Genomic DNA, 21,411 nt, shown 5'->3' with positions numbered 1-21,411 from the left:
AAAAAAAAAATCTAAAGAAATATAAAAAAACAAAACAAATTCTTACAACAAACCTAAAGAAAGATTAAACAAAAATAAATGGTTGAAAACTCCAATTGGTAGCTTAACCACATGCAAATCAGGTGTGTTATTGAAATTCCCAAACAAAGAAAGCGAAACCCCAAAAATTTGAATCGCAACATTCCCGGGGTGTGTTCGTCATAAGTGGTACATACACACATAATATATATCTGGAGTCCCAAAACATATATACATACTTTTCTTTTAGTCTACAGGAATAATGCGGGTCGTTGAAAAGGGAGGCGCCTAGGAGAAGCATTATAATTAGGAGCAATAATAATAATTATAATAATTGTATATTTTATTTATTCTAAAAAATCTATAGATAAAAGGGTTAGGGGAGCGTCAGGGGTTCGAATCCTGTTAGGATATCTTTTAGTCACGTAATGGCTTTAGACCCTTCATCTGCTTATGAAGGGTTAGACGAGGAGGGCGAACAACAAAATGTACAACACAACCCAAACCAACCTGAAGAAGCATTTTTATCATCCCACAACACAAGATTCTCAGTAGCTTGTCAAAATGTTGGCGATGAAATCCCGCGGAAGCGACGTAGGCTCCTGATCTGTCCTTCGTAAGTTATAAACCCTGCCAATTCTTGAACAAAATCAGTTCAATTTGTTTCAGAGCATCGTATTTTTATGTGGGCATATTTTCCTTTTAAGATTTGAGGTACGGTTTTGCGGATTCTATGTTTGGTAGAATTTGGAAGGATAATTTTGTGCGCAACTTTGACAGGACTTTGTTAGTTGCAAAATCATGGTGTAAGCAATTGATCTGCGCTTTTAACTTCTGTTAGCTTCTATTTGGTCAAAGATTCGGAAATATTATGTGGTTTTTAACTGAAAAATTAACTGCATTTTTCGTTTGAGCTGTTGTTCTGTGAAAATATGATCTTTGATGATTTTTCCGCCCTTAGGGTTCTTTCTGTGGTTTAATGTATGGTGAGTTAGATATACTGTTTGCAGTGGGAGGGTTATACAAGCGTAGTGGTGGCGCTTGAGATATTAAAATGACCCTTCTTAGTATTTTATTAGGATCCTTCTGTACCTTGCGTATTGTTTGGCCCTAATTGTGGCCATGCTGCTCGGATCTCCTTATACGCACCATTGTTTCATGGTTAACTTAGGGTTTTATGTAACCATGTATCTGTATATTTTATTATATTGATTGGCACTATTTTGCCCATTTTCGTTTCGCCCCTCAATTCGACCAAAAACTGCGATCAGCCAAAACATGTGGAGTGTGTTTGTACCACCAAGCTTACACTTGGCATTTGACTATTTCAAAGTGGGGGCATTCTCAGCAGGCTTGAAACTGGGTCATCATCACTATGGTAATTGTGCTGCCTTACACTGGAATGGTACCGATAGAGTAATTGGTTGCATTTGTCGGAGCCGAGCTACACCATAATTTCCAAGCTTGACAATTAAGTTCTATAACACGCTGATTAAAAGGTTCCAAATTATTGTATAATTTAGTGATCAAGTTGTATACCTTCTGACAAATCTTTATATTTGATGATATTTAGAATCTCAAGGAATTTAATAAAACTTGGTTTTGGCTTTTCGGTGAATTAGGGTAATTAGTACATGACCCTGCCTGTGTTCCACTTTTGAAAGCATGCATTATATATCCTATCTTTTCTACTTTATTAATTTGCAAGTCAGCTCTTTTATGCTGGCTCAAACCAGTTGAAGCCACAATTGGCGCATGCCCTTCCTTCCAGCATGAACAACAGTTATCAATTCTACTTAGATATTAACATTCAACTTAAAACCTAGATAACTACATGGGAAATCAAGGTGCACTTAGATATGTCAACCATGGATCGACAACTTAGATATCAACACAAGAAATTGAAGTCACCTTAGATATTAACACTAAAATACTATTTAGATATCGACTTCATCTGTCAACAATCGAAGTGGTTTGAACTAGGGTCTCCACAATTAGAATTAAAGGTTTAAAGTTTTAACCAATTAAGTGCAGCGACTTTGACAGATTTATACTCTTGTTCTAACTTTATAAATTCAATTGGTAATGCATCCATTACCTTAGAGGACTGTGAAGATTTCATGTTCTGCTTTTTCCTGGGACTTGTGATTACACTTTTAGGCTGTAGGCCACATTAGCATGACCGTGGTAAACATAGAGCATGACTGTCAGGGATGCAACTGTTTCATTATCATGTTTTTCACCCTGCCTTTGCCACTAGACCATGCTGTGAAAGACAAGTCCAACATCTTATACTTGCCAGCATGATCAAAAGAGTTATACGAAATGTCTTTTATTTGAAAGTGACCTCTTCATCTCCATAGAGTGGCATGGGCAATGGCTTCATTGCTTGTATTAAATGTTCTCTACTGCTACCATAATCCCCATTAGCTGCAATTATAATTCATATCAAGCAGATATAAAATTCTTTGCATGGATTTTCAAAGATTCAAACTTGCCTCTGCTTTTGCAAATGGACAACTGCAGAGACCAAACCAGAAGACCATGACTGGTTTAATACTTAATCTTTCAATTTTATAACATGTTTTTTTCTTATTGTCTCTTTGCTTGGCCAATAAATTGAATGTTATGATGATATGACAATGGGCATGTATATCTTGGTAATGGTATCTGTCCATAAGTCTATGGGGTCCTTGGCCCTTGGAATTAGGCCTTAATTTCCAGGTAAGTGTTTTTTATATCTCTTTTTATGGATTCTGCCTCTTTTTAACCAAGCTGGATTCTCATTATTTTGTTGTGGCAGGTTAATGCATAAATGTCCCGATATGGTTATTGCTGTTTTGCTTTTTTGACCTTAATAAAATAATCATGGTTGAGCTGCTCATTTCCAATGGATCATTGTTTGCCTGTTTACATTTATGTATTGTGATACTAAACCACATATTACATCTCATTCTTAAATGAAAACAGAGTTTTTGGCACCCTTCTGACGGTTTGGGAGATTGTTTTATATTCTCGTCCATGCATAAGTGTGCATTTTATTAAGCCTGTCACATATTGAGATGAATAGTCAGGTGCACTCTTTTTAGATTTTGTTGAATTCCTGTGTTAAGATATTTGTTTTGTCCTTGAATGTCATCGACTATTGATGATTGTGTTGTTGAAAACATTTTAGACCTAAGTTTTAATGACTTGCCTCTGGTTCAAGCAGACCATGAGAAATCATTTGGATTTATGCCACTGTATAGAATCTTAGGTGCTTGTGTTCTGTAATTCAAGGGAAAACACACTTTCCATTGCATATATTGTAATTATTTGATTTCTTAGGTAAACAATTATGCAGGGCTTTGATGCTGAACACAATGTTCTTTCAGGTCAATAAATTGTGTAATTGCGGGCTCTTCAGGCTTGGCTGAATCTAGTTCATTTGGTGATATGGAGAATGACTTATCTATCCAAATGTCAAGCAGAGATGAAAATAATGGGACTCTATTACCACACCCGCTTCCAGAGCATATAAAGGTTTCAGAGCCTATGGACTCGTCCAACATGGGAGATGATAGTCAAGATAACTTTAATTACCATGAAGTTGACCTTACGGATGACTTACTACATGCGGTAGGTTTATTCTATTGGCTAATTTCAGTAGTTTTCCAGACATTTAACAATTATGTCTTTGTCACGGTAACACTATCTTGGTGATTGACTGAGCATCTTGCTCTTGGTGGTCATGTTTTGGAACTGATCCTTTTGGGTCTAGATCTAAACTGTTAAAAAGTTAGCTTATTTCATATTTCCAAGTCTACTTAGAAATATATTATGGAAGATTCAATCCTATGAGAACAACTCTGATCTGTCATACGAATTGGCCAATTAGAGAGTAATTTTAAACATTACATAACAGGTTTGAAATTATTTAACAGGTGTTTACTTTCCTGGACCATAAGACTCTATGCAAAGCTGGTCTAGTATGCAAGCAGTGGCATGCTTCTAGTGTTCATGAAGACTTTTGGAAGTCTTTGGATTTTGAAAATTGTAGAATTACCTCAGAGCAAGGTAGTACATACTAGATCAAGTTTCAACGTTCTCTAAGTTGTTTGCAACCAAAGCAGATTGCATGCTTATACATTGTTTTGTGATTTGTATATAACATGTTTTTCCCCCTCTTTTGCTAAACAGTTGCACGAGTGTGCCGAAGGTATCCAAAGGTTGTTGAATTGCACCTACCAGGTTCTCTATTGGATATTTCTGTGCACGAGGCATTACGAAGTCTTAGGTAAGCATTATCGATTTCATTCGATCATTTTTAATGCTGTCAAATTGTAATTAGAGACATTATTCTATTCCGACTTGTCTCACACTATATTTTTCATGTGTAGGAACCTTGAGGTGTTAACAATATATCATGGAAGTTTAGGTGATGCTTTTTTCAGTTTATTAGTGGAATGTCCTGTGTTGAGCCATTTAAATCTAATTGATGCCACCTTAGGAAGTGGTGGTTCTCAAGAGATACATGTTCGACATGAATCACTGCGACATCTCCAAGTTATGAGATGTAGTCTACTTCGAATCTTTGTCAGGTATATTGTGTTACTATATCTCACTTTATCTAGAAACTTTAAAAACTACCAGGAGTGAATATTTTGAATGTTGTTCAGGTGTCCTCAACTAGAAACTTTGTCCCTTAAGCGATCAGGTGTGGCATCTGCAAATTTGAATTGTCCCATATTGCGTGAACTTGATGTGGCTTCATGCCATAAGCTTTCAGACCCTGGAATTCGTGCTGCAGCCACATCATGTCCCCTATTGAAGTCTTTAGATATTTCCAACTGCTCTTATGTCAGTGATGATACACTTAGAGAAATTGCAGCAGTTTGTACAGATCTTCAGATTCTGGATGCATCTTACTGCCCCAATATATCACTGGAGGTTAATCATTTTTTGCTTTCTTTTTATATTTAGTGAAATCATTTTTAAGAAGTTTAGTTTTGCTAAAGAAGTGAAATCTTGATGTCTCAAGCTTGTGAGAATGCCAATGCTGATGGATCTGAAGCTCCATAATTGTGAGGGAATTAATGCCACATCTATGGCTGCTTTATCTCAGTGTTATTATCTTGAGGTGAGTTCTTTCCTTTTGCTGATTTACTGTTGAATAATAATTTCTATAATTTCAAATATGTTTTGTTGATTTGTAAATCTATTTGCAGGCTCTTCAACTTGACTTCTGTTGGTTGTTAACATCTGTTACATTAAACCTTCCAAGGCTTAGACATATAAGTCTTGTCAATTGCCTCAAGTAAGCTGATTTCTTTAGGAGTGGATGAATCTAGTTGGAGATATTTGATTCTGTGTTTCATTTCTTATGATTCTTTGTTTTGCTGGCAGGATTGTTGACCTAAATCTGTCCAGCCCAGCGCTAATATCTATAAATGTCACAAGTTGTCCCATCCTTAATCGTGTAGATATTACATCAACGGCTCTTCAGGTTTTGTAGAGAATTTTGCTTTTTATTACAGAATTGTTCTAATATTTTACTTTGAAATGAAGAAGTCAATTATTTGTGTTGGTTTGGTACAGAAATTGGTGCTACAGAAACAGCAAAGTTTGACCACAATGACATTACAATGCCTTCATTTATCTGAGGTTGACTTGAGTGAGTGTGAGTCATTGACAAATTCAATATTCGAAGTCTTCAGTGTGGGTGGTGGCTGTCCAATGCTTGGCACCCTTATTCTTGATAGTTGTGAGGTATGTGTTTTTGGAGACATTCTTGTAAATGAAATCCTTGTTCTTGGTTTCTTTATTTTTCTGCTGGTATTTTATATACAAGAATATAGAGGCTGGTATCCTAAAACAATTGGAAAGGTTTGGATTCTAAAACAAGCTATGCTTGTGTAAAATAATATAGAGCTAATCTGTTTCATTGAGAAGAGTTGTTTTTCTTTTTGCCTTGCTAAACTTGTGCAAATTATGGCACATGTACTTGTGCAGAACTTGTTTAAGCAGTCACAGTCTATGGATGCCTTGGTTTGCTACTCATTATTTCTATTGCTTGTACTAGTGTGTTGGTGCTTGGTTGGTCTCCATGAGGACTTATTTGAGTCCAACTCAGGCTTGCCAAGTGTATAGTCAAGACTGGCTGTCAGACTTGCCTGAGCCTGCTGAAAACAATTTGCGAATACCATTAGAAACTATTTTTGATGAATTATATATTTTCAATTTGTTGGCTTTGCAACATCTTTTGACTGTCTGATTTTTGAGTTTCAATGATTCGGCTAGTTCTGTACTTCATTATGAGTTTTTGGAAAAATACTTTGCAGTATTGCAATATATCTGTTATTGTTATATATATGGCTTTAATTAAGTATTTAAATGTGCTCCATTTTTTTTTGTAGTCTCTTTCAAATGTGAGGCTGACTAGCACATCCTTGCATACTCTTTCTCTCACTGGTTGTCGTGGAGTGACTAGCGTTCAACTTGCATGCCCACTGCTCCAGAAAGTTTGTCTAGATGGATGTGATCATCTGCAGCAAGCATCATTCTTTCCTGTAAGTCTTAACAGTTTTATGATTGTGTTTAAGTCATGGTGTTTCTTGCTTATTGACAATGTCCAGTTTTTGTCCGGGTAATATTGTATGTTGCATGTATTTAATTATTCCTTAATGATTTATTTGATCTATTCAAGATGATGAGAAGGTAAAGGAAATTAATGATTTTGTGCATATACGACAAAAATTTAAATTCACAAATTATATACTTATCTGTGTGGTATACTACCCCCATCTTAATCTATTAAGTTGGGTGTTGTTGGGGCATGCATTTCAATTAATTAAGAAATTATGGTCCGTTCAGTGTAATTGATGAAAGATATATTTGTGAATCCTATTTGGCTATTTATTATGTTAAGCATCTTAATGTTATCCTTTCAGGTTGGTCTTCTGTCTCTTAACCTTGGGATATGCCCCTACTTGAGTAAGCTTGAGATCAGAGCCAGTCAAATGACAATATTGGAGCTTAAGGGATGCGGCGTTCTTTCTCAAGCAGATATTAATTGTCCTCATCTTCAATCGCTTGATGCTTCATTTTGCAGGTGTTTTTTATTTGTTTAGTGTTTGCTTTAAATTTAATGTTCTTTGTGCTACATTAGAGTCATGTGCCTTTGGTTCTTTCTACATGATGTATCTGTCTTACTGTGTTGTTGATATGCAGCCTATTTAATGATCATTGCTTGGATGCTGCAACTGCTGCATGTCCGTCTATTCAATCTCTGGTTTTGATGTCATGCACATCAATTGGACCAGAGGGGCTTTTGGCTTTACAGAGACTCAAAAACTTGACATTGCTGGATTTGTCGTATACATTCTTGACAAATTTACAACCTATTATTGATTCTTGTCCCCAGTTAAAGGTACTACTCTAAAATAACCTATTCTGCCAGAGCATAATTTGGAGAAACATTTTTGGTAGAAGGCTTCAAGGTTTTTTTGTTTCATTGAATATACATCAGGTTTTGAAGCTCCAAGCTTGCAAATATCTCGATGATACAGCATTAGAACCTCTTCATAGAGGAAGAGCTCTTCCCAAGCTTTCTGAATTAGACTTATCGTATGGTACTCTTTCTCAATCTGCAATTGAAGAGCTTTTGGCATGTTGCTTGCACCTCACCCATGTAAGCTTGAATGGATGTACAAACATGCATGACCTTGATTGGAGATTTGAGGCTGGCAAGTCTTCCAGTGATCCAGCTCTACACAGGAAGGAAAGAATTTGTGGTTGGATAGATGATAGCGTCAGAGAGGAAGAAAACTCAACACGCTTGCTTCAAATTCTTAATTGTGTGGGTTGTCCTAACATCAAAAAGGTTGTAATTCCTGTTTCAGCTCAATGTGTAAACCTTTGTTCATTGAACTTGTCGCTCTCTGCAAACATCCAGGATGTGAGTTTGGCCTGTCTGAACTTAACAACATTGAATTTAAGGTGATTATTATTGCCCTTATTCTTGTCAAAGTTATTACAGCTTAGAAACAATTCTCTTGCAGCAGTGATGCATCAAATAATTGTTTTCTAATGAATGATTACACTTCAGCAACTGTGTTGCTCTGGAGATACTTAAGCTGGATTGCCCTCGTTTGGCAAGCTTGTTGCTTCAAGTATGTTACTGCTCTAACAATCTCTTTTATTCATTTATAATGTAGTCAAAGCATTGGCATTTTAATTTCCCTGGTCAAATTATGTTTATCAACTGTAACTTATTTTTATCATGTTGTTATCTGCTCTCACACAGGCATGTGGGATAAAAGAATATGAATTAGAGCGTTCTATCAACTCTTGTCACTCACTTGAAACCCTTGATATTCGATCATGTCCAAAGGTGTGCAACTGATAAGATTTGGATATTTTTAATACGTCAGCATTTGAACTTTTTTGCTATGTCCGCTACTGTGAGGATTTTATGTAGTATCACCGTATTGATTAATTGTAAATTTTTAAGCATTGCATCAATGCAAGAAGTTTTTTTTGATGATGAATCTTCTACTATCTGTTTTGTGTAAAAGATATCTTTGATCGGCATCTCCAAGTTCCGTTCAACATGTCCTACTTTGAAACGACTTTTCAGCAGTGTATGAACATATTGCACCAGTGGGCTGACATCAATTGGTTTCTTCACCATGTGGGAACAACTACTCGGCAATGTAAGAAGCCATTTGGCATCCTCGATATGGTTGATTTATCTAATTCAAGGAGTTGTATTGTAGAGTTTTGACTTGGTTTGGATAGTATCAAGAGAAGTGATGAGTTGCTCAAATATATGATTTTCTGTGTATATTGCACACAGTTTTTATTGGAATCTTAGTCTTACTTTGGAGCATTTCAGTATGGGCATTTGTGTATTTGGAGCTGACAGAATTTTTGAATATGCTTGGTCTGTCTGTTCCAGTGTCCATGGACTCTTTCACAGTTCATTATACTCTGTTTAGATACTCAAGTGTGCCAAAAAAGGTTAACATGTATAGCAGTTTATGCATTTGAGACAAGTCTATGGAACTTTGTTTATAACTTGCTTTTGTAATTTTTGGTTCCAAACATGTCTTGGTTAATGTGGCCACTTAATTCTAAAAGTAAATACTGTATCTCTGATTCACACTTTATTAGTTCTTGCCTTGTCAGGATATTATTTTATCTCTTAGGTGCAATTATCAGTTTTAAATTGACCAATTACATTGAATTATTTATGAAGTGAACAAATTTATTCTATGGTTTAATGATTTTCATAGATTTTTATTTTCTCAATAATACTATTTATCACTCTTCTCATTGGCTAAGAAAGAAAATGGCAAGGAATAAATTAATTTTCAATAGCTTTAATTTGGAAAAATCTGTTTAATTTATGATCTAATATAAAATAGATCTATAAAATAAGGTACTAATGACAGGTGTAAGGCATATAAAATTAAAAAATCTCATGATCATGCATAGATGTAATAAATGCAAATATTGTCCAGCAATAAATTAATTACCTGTTATTGTCCTTTTCATTCTGCCTTTCTGCATTCGCTCAGTCGCTTCTTCACTGTAGCTGTGTTTCATACTCCCCATTTGGGTGCAGGAGACAAAAATGCTTTAAGCAGAGGGTAAGTACTGAAACCATTGTTTTATTTGGCCCTTGCTGGAATGCATACATGAATTTTGAATGACTTTCTTTTATGTATTTTGTTACATGAAAGATTCTGTATAATTTCCTTGGTTGTTTTTCAGGTGAGGCTCTGTCTTAGCTTTAATCATCTCTCTATAGGTTCTGTGCAAAACAAATAGAAATGTGCTATGCGGTTAGTTTCCAAAAGCTTTTAGTCATTATTTCATGGACTGCAAAAACCTTAGTAGTTCTTGGGTGTGAGAAACTCTATAAACAGGGGAAGCCCTGCACCCACAAACTTGGGAAGAACTTTGGTCAGCTGATTAATATATATGCAAGAAGGGATAGTTGGCCAAACTTTTTAAAGAACAGAGCTCGATGTATGATACAGAAGGGGGGGTCCATGGGAGTTGTGTACAAAACCCTCCCGGGCAGGACATAAACAGATCCCTAAACTTTCCCATGTGATTGCAAAGCATCAAAAGTAGAAATTAACAGTTGAAATTCCTTTGCACAATGTCATTTCTCTGATTCTTAAATGATTGACTTTCTTTTTATGTATTTTGCTACTTGAAAGGCTGTCTTACTTTTTTTTTGTATAATTTCCTTTGGTTGTTTTTCAGATGAGGCTCTGTCTTAGCCTTAATCATCTCTCTACAGGTTTTGTGCAAAACAAATAGAAATGCGCTACGCAGTTAGTTTCCAAAAGCTCTGTAGTCATCATTTCATGGACTACAAAAACCTCAGTAGTTCTTGGGTGCGAGAAACTCTACAAACAGGGGAAGCGCTGCACCCACAAGCTTGGAAAGAACTTTGGTGAGCTGATTAATATATATGCAAGGAGGGATAGTTGGCCAAACTTTTTTAAGAACATAGCTTGATATATGATACAGAAAGGGTCCATGGGAGTTGCGTACAATGCCCTCTAACTTGTGTTTTTTTGACATTTTTACTGTCTGGGCCAGGATGTAAACAGATATCTAAACTTTCCCATGCAATTGCAAAGCATCGAAGTAGAAATTAAGAGTAAAAATTCCTTTGCACAATGGCGTTCTCTGATTCTCAAATGGCTACGACCTATAAGCTGTAGACACACTTTACATCATAATTATCAAGTGCTTTCTGGGTTTCAATCTCGTTTGTTTTTACATGTCATTACAGTCTACCACAAGAATTCTGGGGTTTACCTTCCCTGGAAACAATAGAAATATTGATCTCTATGCTATTTGTTCCGACTACTTCCCCTCATGGCTTTGACCTACGATTTCTCATGGGCATTTGAAAGCTATAAAGTACAACACAAGAATAGGATCACAAATTTTCACCCTCGCACTTTTAATTGTGGCATTTGGATTCACTTTGTTGAGAGTTGTATATTCCAATGCATGTGAAACTTGGTGGTCTACCATTAATAGACCATTTCTAAAATCACACACATACATACACACATTTGTACATATATACATACATATTTATGTTTTTGTACCTGTGTCTACATTTACATCTATATTTATATTTATACTAATACACATACACGTAAACATACATGTACACATGCACATGCACATACACATACACATTTCATATTGCCTAAATACACATACACGTACACACATGTACACATGTACATGCACAAAAACATGAACACATACACATACACATACACATACACATTTCATATTGCCTTCAACAAACTAGAACAACTTAACCATTAATATAGTGAGTAATTTGACCTACAAATGTAATGAGAAAATAACATGTTTTTTGGTTGATGGCCATCCTAAAAGACAAAATCTAAGCTAAAATTTATTTTAGCTTGTTGCATCATGAAATTAAGACTTAATTAATTATGACAAAATATTAAAATATAACATAAGAAACAAAGAATTTATTAGTTAAATTATGTTGTTGATAAGTGTACCCAAATACATTCAAATTGTTTTATAAGAATAATTCTTTTGCATGAGTGTGTGTGTGTGCGAGAGAGAGAGAGAGAGAGAGAGGGAGGGAGGGAGCGATGACAAATAGGGTTTAGAATAGACCTTGATGGTAATGTGGGAAGGAAGAAAGAGAGGGTCACACACACACACATAGGGAGGGAACGAGGGTGGGAGAGAGAGAGAGAGAGAGAGAGAGAGAGAGAGAGAGAGAGAGAGAGATGCACATGCCCATATATACACATATTATATATGTAACAATAAATTCACGTGTAGAGCATATTGTGGTTATACATATATTTTTAATTGTACACAACATAATTGTATTTTGGAGAACTAAAAAAATATATCCAAAACCTAAATTATGCATAATGCATTTTTACTTGTAGATAACACAATCAAGTTTATTTTGTATTTAGGAACTTGACCACATTATGAAGAACAAGGAAAAAAATGTTTTTTAACATAACTTGATTGAGTTTTGAAATAGTTAAAAACTTGATCATGTTATCACTAGGGAAGAGGGCTAGATTACACCACCTTATTTCTCTTCCCCACATTTCTCTCCCTTTACACGTCCTTTGTGTTAGCATGGATGTTGATGATATTCCTATGGGGGAAGATTGTTAGTATATTTGTGGAGATGATTGAATGCTTATGTGTTGCATTCATGACTTGGTTTGTCATTGATTTTGACATATATGCTTTCTGGTTATGATAGTCAGAGTTGTAGAGGTCAGAGGATGTAGAACTTAGTTCTACAGGCTTAGAATCATGTTGTTGGAGATGTTTTGATGATGTATCTTATGTTCTTGGAAAGTTATGTTAAGGATTGTTTAAGCTTCAACAGATTTTGTGGAAACTGGTCAGAGAGTAGTACAGAAGAAACATTTTATTGGTAAATAAATTGTATCTATTCAACAAGATCGAATCTAGTTGAGCGGGCTTGTGTTTTGGTTGAAGGTATGTTCATGTTATGTTCGAGGTAGAAGATGCTAGTGATGATCTTGTGATGGTTGCTGAAGTGTAATGTGTTACATGTTCATTGTCAAGTCAACTGTGTATTGGGATTTATTTTGGATGTTGTAAATGTAATGTAGTGGGTAATATATTATCTCAATGAGGTCCTATATTATTCATTATGCATTGGGGAAACTTCAATACTGACTTAATTATTTGTTAAGACTTGGTATAAAGGAAAGATGTTTTCGTTTGTTGTAATATGGCCATGATGTGATTATTGTGGTTATGTGGTCCATGGATGCAAATTTGATGAGATCATAGAAGAAGATGATGTTGATGATGTATTGAGAACTTGAAAGGAATTGTATTGGCAAAATATCAGACAATTCACCCTTAAATATGTTATCTTAAAGATTTTTTTTGTGAAATTCTGAAGCAATTTGGACAGTGGGTTCAATTGACTTCTTACCAACTCATAATAGGATTGAAGCAACTCCTAATAAAGTTAGAATCTTCTAGCAAGGATTCAAAGTTTCCTAATAGAAATTCTTTTATACTAATTTCACACATCTCAATTTCTAACAACATAAAATTTTCATTGTTTTGGACAATATTAGCATCTACTCTCAGTACATTTTGGGTAGATTTTGAACGAGCATTTGTCATAATTACAAGAGACAAATCATGAACTCGAAAAAGATTCTTGTTGCTAATTTTTTGTCAGATGGCCCAACGAATAAACATTGTGTCACACCTTCGACAAAATCGACGTCGGAAATGAGCTAGACATTTGTTGGAGTTTTTGATCACGTGATAGTGAATTTTAAAGGGGTTTATTGAACTTTCAATGAAAACTGTCATTGGACTTCTGATGAACCCCCTCATAGCAGCGAGGAGTCTGTGACAAAAAAGAACATCACATGTACAATATTACCATCACCGTCATAATTTCAATGAACACGGTTCATCAGAATTGCGACAAACGCCATTTAAAAAAAAAAAATTTACTCTATCAGTATATAGCTATTATGATATAACTTAAGCATTGCTATAGGAACATAAACGTTATTATGATAATTTATAGTTTTACCAATAAAATTCATCGATAAAACTCATATCGAAGTACTCATTGGGAATCAGTATAATACAAATTGCACCAACGAGATAATGGAGAGTTATTTCAATAGAAGTCCATAGGATATTAGCATAGCTACTTTGATATAACTTATCGGCCATTTTTAAATATCACACATTAAGGAAGCAATTAAGCTTGTAAAAATAAGTCAAATTTGACTGTTTTAGCGTAGGAATCAAGCTTTAGTGCGTGATATTTAGTCCATAACTTATGAGACATTACTATAGAAAAATAAATGTTATTTTAGTAATGTATAATTTAACCAATAAAATTCATCGACATAAGACATACCAAATTACTCTTAAAAAATCATAATAATTTTTTTGCTAACATGATAATGGATGAAGTCCATTGAGTATCGATATAGCCAGTATGATATATCTTATCGAGCATCTCTATAAGAAAATAATAGTTTTTCCAATAATGTATAGTTTCACTGATAAGATTCATCGACTTAAGAAATACCAAATTACTCATCATGAATCATTATAATAAATTTCGATGAAGTCCATTAGGCATTGATATAGCCACTCTGATATAACTTATTAGGCATCGTTATAGGAAAATAAACGGTCTTCTGATAAAATGTGTAGTTTCATTGTGAGAAGACATACCAAATTACTCATCGAGAATTAGTATGACAAGGCTACGAAGCAACATAGTTTTGCCAAAAATGTGTGAAAGAACAATAATTGTTTGATTTTGTTATAAAAAATTATTAAATGGTTTTGATTAAGTCAAAATAGGTTTTGAAAGGACCCGAAACCTTTTAACAAAGGACAAGAAAGATATATCAATTAGGATCTTAATACGACTGTGGAAAACCACTCGACACAACAGAGGGACACACCAAAGTTCCCAACAAGAGGGCAAACAACCCAAGAAGCCATAGACAATCAATATTTACATTTTGGTCTAGTCTTTTAAGAATGCAAAGACATATCAAATGAAGGAATGGAAGATTTGCCTTTTTTTTTTTTTTTCCTTTGATTGATGTCCAACCATCCTCTACCTTCCCAGCTGCCTTTCGCCAATCTGTATTGACCCCCAAAAACCCCTCATCAACAATGTTCTGGACAGAGTCAACAACAGTATGACCCAAAGTCATTAAAGGGACAATAGTTAAATCAATAGAAAAACAACAGGTGACGAGTCAAAAAAAAAATTATTAAATGGTTAATTTTTTATATGATTTATATTTTGTTTTATTTTAGATGTTCAATTATAAAAATTATATATAGTATACATTATTTCATTATATTTTTTAATTTTATGAAAAATAAATTGATTTTTATATTTTCTAAAATAATATACTACTAGTCAATTTTTCTTTGACAATACTATTCTCTAATAAGTATTTTAATTTCATTTTTAAAGATGTAAGAAAATAAATTACTTTTGTAAAATTATTATTTTATAATTACTATAATTAAATTCAATAGATAGTAAATCAATAATATAACCGCCTAGAATAGGAAAAGTATTCTAAATCTCATTTGTTTAAAAAAAATTGCTAATAAATATTTAAAGTAAAATATATAAATATTATATTTTAATTGTATCTCATATAATAAATAAACATTATTACACCATGTATTTAAACTCCAAATTTTATAATAGATAATAGTAACCTATATCAACATTTTTAAAAAAATAGAATAAAATAAATGATTAGCTGATATAAATGTGCAACAATAATTTTTTGTATGATTGTCTAATTTAACCAATGAAAACTTGTGAAAATAGATTTTAGTGTCAAGTTTTAATCTTCTCTCCACAAAATTTGCTCTTATCGCTATAAAATTTTAACTAATGAAAATGTAGAAAATTAATTTTCTAAAAATGAAAATTTAAAAATCATATATTTTACTTTATTAAATATCATAATGTAATATTATAATTAAAAAAGATTGGCTAATATGAAAACTTTGAATCACCAATTAAGTTTATGTTGTTGCCTAAGTTCTAGCCTTGGGGCAGAACTAATAATTTTTTTTTCTTACTTGATAATGGAGATTTATTCCAATGAAGTCCATCAGGTACCAACATAATAAATTAAATATTATCCTTACAATGTAAAGTTACACTGATGAAGAAAACCAAATATTTTATCCTGTATCGACAAAGAAAACTTAATTTTCACTGGATTTGTAAGCTATGTTGATGATTGACAATTTTTGAGATGAAGATGAGGTTATTACATAAGCGATAAGGAAAGATGGTTTAACAAAGAGGATTTGATTCATCAAATGGAAATAATGCTATTCTAATTCATTATGGAACTTCTCACTCAACTCTTAACAATTTTTTTAGAAATTTGATCGCATTTTCAGAATGAACTATCAAAATAATAGTATGAGAAACACTGCAAAATCTTGCATTTTGAAATGTGCAACACAATTATGTACAATGGTTCACACCTTTGTCCTGTACATCGAGGACTAAATCTTCAACTTGATTGTGAGATACAACTTCTCACATCAAACAACTCTCTCAATGTCACCAATCTGAGCCATCCTCCTTGGATTTACACCAAGTTCGCTCCATTGATCACTCAATCCTCATATCCATTCAATGGTTCTCTTAGGACCTATTGATGTTCATAAACTATCGCTAACTACTCCCTCCAACCATTGCACTCCACATTCTAAATACCATCAATCGATGATCACACCTAAAGTGCTAATCAAATGCATTTACTGATTTCATTTCTAATCACAACTTTGTCCCATTTATATAAAAATCTTTCATTTATTCTAAAAGACTCTTGGGGTTCCAATCCTTGCTCAACTCTCTTGTCCACACCTATCTCCACAATTTCACACCCTAACAACCTCATCACATTTCTCACCTTGAACAACATATCACCATACTATCTGCTTTACGATAGTCAAAGAAACATGTCTATAATAACTTTAATGCATTCCGTGCCTACTTGTGTAGACAAAAGTCTTCTTTACCCTTAGCATGTTAATACTAAATATTTATCTCTATGGTACTTTCACAGTCTATTCATGGCTCCTCTCAATGTGGATCCTTATGTTTGGCATCTTGCAATCTTAGAGATAGGTAATTTACATCATCGTCCATCTCTTTATCAAACATGGGGACTTATTCCATGTTAAGTAGAAAAAAATAACATTTTAATGCTCTTAGAATACCTTAAACAAGGGTTTGGAGTAGTTTCACTCAAATAGTGATATCTCTATCAAAATTTAACTAGATCATGTTTTTGAAATTAAAAGCGACCAAAAGCAAGGGGGTCGGCCCTTAACAGTCAAAAGGCTAGTAACCAACACATTACCAACCAATAACAAAAACAGACAAAAAGAACAGGAGAACGAGCAGTCAGAGACAAGAACCTAAAACCCGAAAGGAACCCTAGCAACTATCATGTTAGTAATGAGATATTTCCTAATTAAATCTAGTTCACTTAAGCTAAACTTTAGGTATATAATAATTAATTTTTTTATTAATTATTTTTATGCAACCTAGGTTAGACCTTTCTGGGGTTTCGATCTCCTTTATAAGGACGATCTCTCATTGTAAACATTAATTAAGAATTACTGATTTTCTGTCTAGCTTTTTGTGATGGTGAACTAGTTGCATTACTGGTTCGTTGGAAATTGGTTTGGGAGGTTTTTCAGGTTGTTGTTCCAGTCTGTTGACTTTCCAGGTTCCAATATTGTTTTGGTTGTTTTTTCTGGTCTCATATGTTGGTCTCAGGTCCCTGTAAAACCTCGTTTAGTTGTTTTGCTGGTTTCAGGTCCTTTTATAACCTGGTTGTGCTTAATGGTTTATCTTTCTCTTAGATGTAAAGGGTTTCGGGGCCCCTTCAAAACCTACTTTTACCTTAATCTAAAACATTAATTAAGAAATGAGATTAATTCACTTTTTGATTATAGCAATTTCTTTTTTTCTCATCAAGAATGTCTCATATATGGATCTAACAATTCTCGCCTCCTTAGCCTTTTGCCTCTCTCTTTCTATGACATGTATTTGCATACAGGTGATTCTTGGGAGATGTGGGGTTGATCTTTCATCAACTTCAACATGGTATCAGAGCTCCAGATCTTCATGCACATGTTCTATTCTTGAGAGATTTGGCATTAGTTTTCAGATCTGAGCTTTCAGTGGTTTTTTATTGGATCTAGGGGGCCATTGATTTTCGAGGCACTTTGAGCAAAAATGAACATCATTGTTGAGCTCAGAGTGCTCGAAACCCCCGTTTCCATATAAAATACGTCTATTTTGGATGTTGAAATTTGAGGCAATCTTTTTTGCATTCAGACCGTTCTAGCTTGGGCATGCAAAATGAGGTAGCGATTTTATTATCTTTTTCAAGAAAGAAAAAGGTTATTTTCTAAGCATCGGGTCTATTTTTTAATTTTTTATTAAAAAAAATGCATCTTTTTATGATTCGTATGTCAAAGGGAGGCATTATTTTTTAAAAATAGATGAGGCTCTTTATTTTGGAGACCTACCCTTTGATGTACAAGTTTGTAGGCATTAAGTTTTAATTAGGCTGTTTCCTATACCCTCTGTGGGTCTTATCACATCATGTGAACATTTCAATGCTTGGGCATGGGTGGAAATCTTCAACTTTTTCTGGAGGTTCATGATGGAAATTATTTGGGGAGCGATATATCTTTTGAGTGTGAAGGTTCGTCTCTCACACTACCTGTTCACGTAGGGCAACGGCTACCCAGCCAGGTATTTTGACATGGCTGGATGCCATGCCACCCCTACCATACCATAAAAACTGTGGTACCTTCCCCTTATGATGTCCTGCCCAAGTCAAATCGTACTCCGTTGTTTTGCATGTAGAGTAATAAATATATAGAGCGACTTTGGAAAAGGAAAGTTTGATTTATTTGTGCGTTATAACTTTTTTGTTTTTTAATATCTATGTGACATTAGTTCTTAGTTTAAATTAACATTAAAATTAGTATTGATATATGTTTGATCATTATATAGTTTTAAAATAAAATTATTCTTATTATTTTAATCTTGAAATTATTATATTTAAGTGTTTGAAAGAGTATTTGAAATGAATGTATACTAGATTAAAAAAGTAGTTGTGTAGTGAAATATACAAATTTAGATAAAACATTAGGAATATATAATTCATACTTTTTAAAATATATCTATTTTTTAATTACATAATGTTTATTAAAAAAAAATTACATTACATTTTTAACTTTATTAAAATTTAATTTTAAATCTAGATTCTTGAGTTTTAATTTAATACATGTTTTTTTAAAATAACAAAGATATTTAATGGTCATATTTTTAAATTAGATTTTATAATTGAAGAGAAACCAAATGATCATATGAATTTCAATTTAATCCTAAATTTTAGGGTGAACTAATATAAATTATCTTAGATTTTACTTTTATACAGTCTAGGTAGATTTTGAGAGGAACAGATGTATTTTTATTTTGTATTTTACAACATATTTGTGTTCATTTTACATTAGGTTTACACTATATTTTATTCTAAACATGATATTAATTTCTATGTTGGCTTTTATTTAGGATGAACAAACACACTTGTGATCATATTTTTAAGTGTATTTTTCTGAGGTAAATTTTGTGTGATTTATTTTATATTAGATTTATATTAGATTTTATTCTAAATATATTAAGAGTAAGTTTTTGGAGGAAGAATAAATGTATGATCATATAGTTACATTGTATTAAATATAGTATAGGTAAGTTTGAGGAAGAACCAACATATTTTAGGTCATATTCTACATTGAATTTATTCTAAACACATCTTACCTAAAATTTAAGAGGAACAAAGATATGTATGATCATATTTTATTTTAAATTAAAATTTAATCTAAACATGTTTTAGGTAAATTCTAGGTGAATCAAGACATTTACGATCATATTTTTACATTAAATTTTATTCTATACACATTTTATAGATAAATTTTAGAAGGATCAACACATTTATACATTTTAGATAAATTTTAGAAGAATCAACACATTTATGATCATATTTTTACATTAGAACCGATAGAGTTCTCATCATATGTTTACATTGAATATAAGAATTATTCTTTGAATAAATTCAAATCTATGTTTGACATACAATCACATTTATGAAACTACTAATTTTAATCATTTTTTTTATATCTTACTAATTTAATAATATTAGATATTTGAATAATAATAAAATAATATTTTAAATATAATAATTAAAAAATAATTTTAAAATTTAACAATCAATATTTAATAAAAATATATGAAATACATTATTATAACATAATAGAATAAGAAAATAATATTAAAGATATTTTTATAAAAGATTTATCACAATTATTAGATAAATTAAAGACTAATTGTGATAAATTAAAGACTAATATGTATTTCTAATCTACAAAAATTCCACAAATGAAATTAAGCATTAATTTTAATAAAGTTAAAAATATGTGTTTTTTTTAATAAACATTATGTAATTAAAAAATAGATATATCTTAAAAAGTATGAATTCTTTTATGAATTATATATTCTTATATTTTATCTAAATTTGTATATTTCACTACACAACTACTTTTTAAATCTAGTATACATTCATTTAAAATAATCTTTCAAACACTTAAATATAATAATTTCAAGATTAAAACTTTTTAAATCTAGTATACATTCATTTCAAATAATCTTTCAAACGCTTAAATATAATAATTTCAAGATAAAAATAATAAGAATAATTTTATTTTAAAACTATATAATGATCAAACATATATCAATACTAATTTTAATGTTAATTTAAACTAAGAACTAATGTCACATAGATATTTAAAAAATAAAAAAGTTATAACCCACAAATAAGCCAAACTTTCCTTTTCCACAGCTGCTCTATATATTTATTACTCTGGATGCAAAACAATAGAGTACGATTTGACCTGGGCACGACATCATATGGGGAAGGTACCACAATTTTTATGGTATGGTAGGGGTGGCATGGCATCTAGCCATGTTGAAATACCTAGCTGGGTAGCTGTTGCCTTCACGTAGGCCCCAATGGTGACATCAACAATTGTTCCCCCTTTCGTTGCTGGTCCCAACCTCTAATCCATCCAGTAAGAGCTTTGATGAAGGAGCTTTATGACTTATGGATTTTTTATTAAAAATCATGGGAGTTGGGATGGGTGCATATAGAAGGCATGGTCACCAAAAAAAGCTCACCTCCACATGGCCTTTTTTGGTTCTCTATTTGCCCAGTGCTGAAGTTCTTCATTGGGCACAAGAGTTGGTGGTTTCTATTTTGTTTACTATCAAGATGCCACACAGCTCAAGACAGGTCCAAGAGGTCTTGTCTTCCCTCCTCAACTAACGTTTTTGGACTCCACGCATTTCAACATGCTTCTAGTTCTTAGTGTGATTATAGGGGACCATGTCCCATCAATAGATAGCCTTTTTTTTGGGCGATGTCTATGAGTAGAATATTTGCACCAAGTGTGACTTTTTTCAAATTAATTAATTAATTTAAAAGTTACAGAACCATTGTTTTGTCACTTTTGAATTAATTAATAAATTTAAAAAAATGTCACATCTGGTGCATTCTTTCTGCTATTTAGCCATGGGCTTTTTTTTTGGGGGGCATCCAAAGCCCATACCGTCATGATTTTTGTGTTTGGCTCCTCCTTGACCCATGTAAATTCCTCAATTTTTGGTGGAGGCGTGAGTTTTCAATTTCCATTTGATGGTGGCTT

At 32.9% G+C, this 21,411-nt stretch overlaps 2 protein-coding genes across 3 annotated transcripts; both read left to right on the top strand.

Moving 5' to 3' along the window:
• Nucleotides 1-391: 391 nt before the first annotated feature.
• Nucleotides 392-9,075, top strand: LOC149550897 (F-box/LRR-repeat protein 15-like). Of its 2 annotated transcripts, none has more exons than XM_089786471.1 (17): nucleotides 392-634; nucleotides 3,393-3,636; nucleotides 3,942-4,074; nucleotides 4,198-4,294; nucleotides 4,398-4,598; nucleotides 4,677-4,947; nucleotides 5,039-5,137; nucleotides 5,226-5,314; nucleotides 5,404-5,503; nucleotides 5,596-5,766; nucleotides 6,414-6,566; nucleotides 6,948-7,108; nucleotides 7,228-7,426; nucleotides 7,526-7,995; nucleotides 8,105-8,168; nucleotides 8,303-8,389; nucleotides 8,574-9,075. In XM_089786471.1, exons 1-17 carry the CDS (start codon nucleotides 447-449, stop codon nucleotides 8,643-8,645), a joined length of 2,799 nt encoding a protein of 932 aa, XP_089642597.1. In that variant the 5' UTR covers nucleotides 392-446; the 3' UTR covers nucleotides 8,646-9,075. The 2 variants fall into 2 exon arrangements, with proteins under 2 accessions (XP_089642597.1, XP_089642598.1); XM_089786472.1 differs by having other exon boundaries at nucleotides 417-634; nucleotides 3,362-3,636.
• A 285-nt stretch (nucleotides 9,076-9,360) lies between these two features.
• LOC149550896 (uncharacterized) lies at nucleotides 9,361-10,785 on the top strand. The gene is made up of 3 exons (XM_089786473.1): nucleotides 9,361-9,650; nucleotides 10,313-10,468; nucleotides 10,618-10,785. The coding sequence occupies exons 1-3, from the start codon at nucleotides 9,505-9,507 to the stop codon at nucleotides 10,622-10,624; spliced, it is 309 nt and encodes a 102-aa protein (XP_089642599.1). The 5' UTR covers nucleotides 9,361-9,504; the 3' UTR covers nucleotides 10,625-10,785.
• The last annotated feature ends 10,626 nt before the right edge of the window (nucleotides 10,786-21,411 follow it).

Source organism: Cupressus sempervirens, chromosome 6 (genome assembly GCF_028749045.1).
Source record: "Cupressus sempervirens isolate cs-2001-9-10 chromosome 6, ASM2874904v1, whole genome shotgun sequence".
NCBI lineage: Eukaryota > Viridiplantae > Streptophyta > Pinopsida > Cupressales > Cupressaceae > Cupressus > Cupressus sempervirens.
Note: the sequence above shows the minus strand (reverse complement) of the source record. Positions and strands in the feature narration are given on the sequence as shown.

Coding starts and splice junctions, on each gene's coding strand:
- LOC149550897 (XM_089786471.1), top strand. CDS start 447: ATGGCTTTAGACCCTTCATCTGCTTATGAAGGGTTAGACGAGGAGGGC. Junction 5,504..5,595: donor TTACATCAACGGCTCTTCAG/GTTTTGTAGAGA, acceptor GGTTTGGTACAG/AAATTGGTGCTACAGAAACA. Junction 5,767..6,413: donor TTATTCTTGATAGTTGTGAG/GTATGTGTTTTT, acceptor TTTTTTTTGTAG/TCTCTTTCAAATGTGAGGCT.
- LOC149550896 (XM_089786473.1), top strand. CDS start 9,505: ATGCAAATATTGTCCAGCAATAAATTAATTACCTGTTATTGTCCTTTT. Junction 9,651..10,312: donor AAAAATGCTTTAAGCAGAGG/GTAAGTACTGAA, acceptor ATCTCTCTACAG/GTTTTGTGCAAAACAAATAG.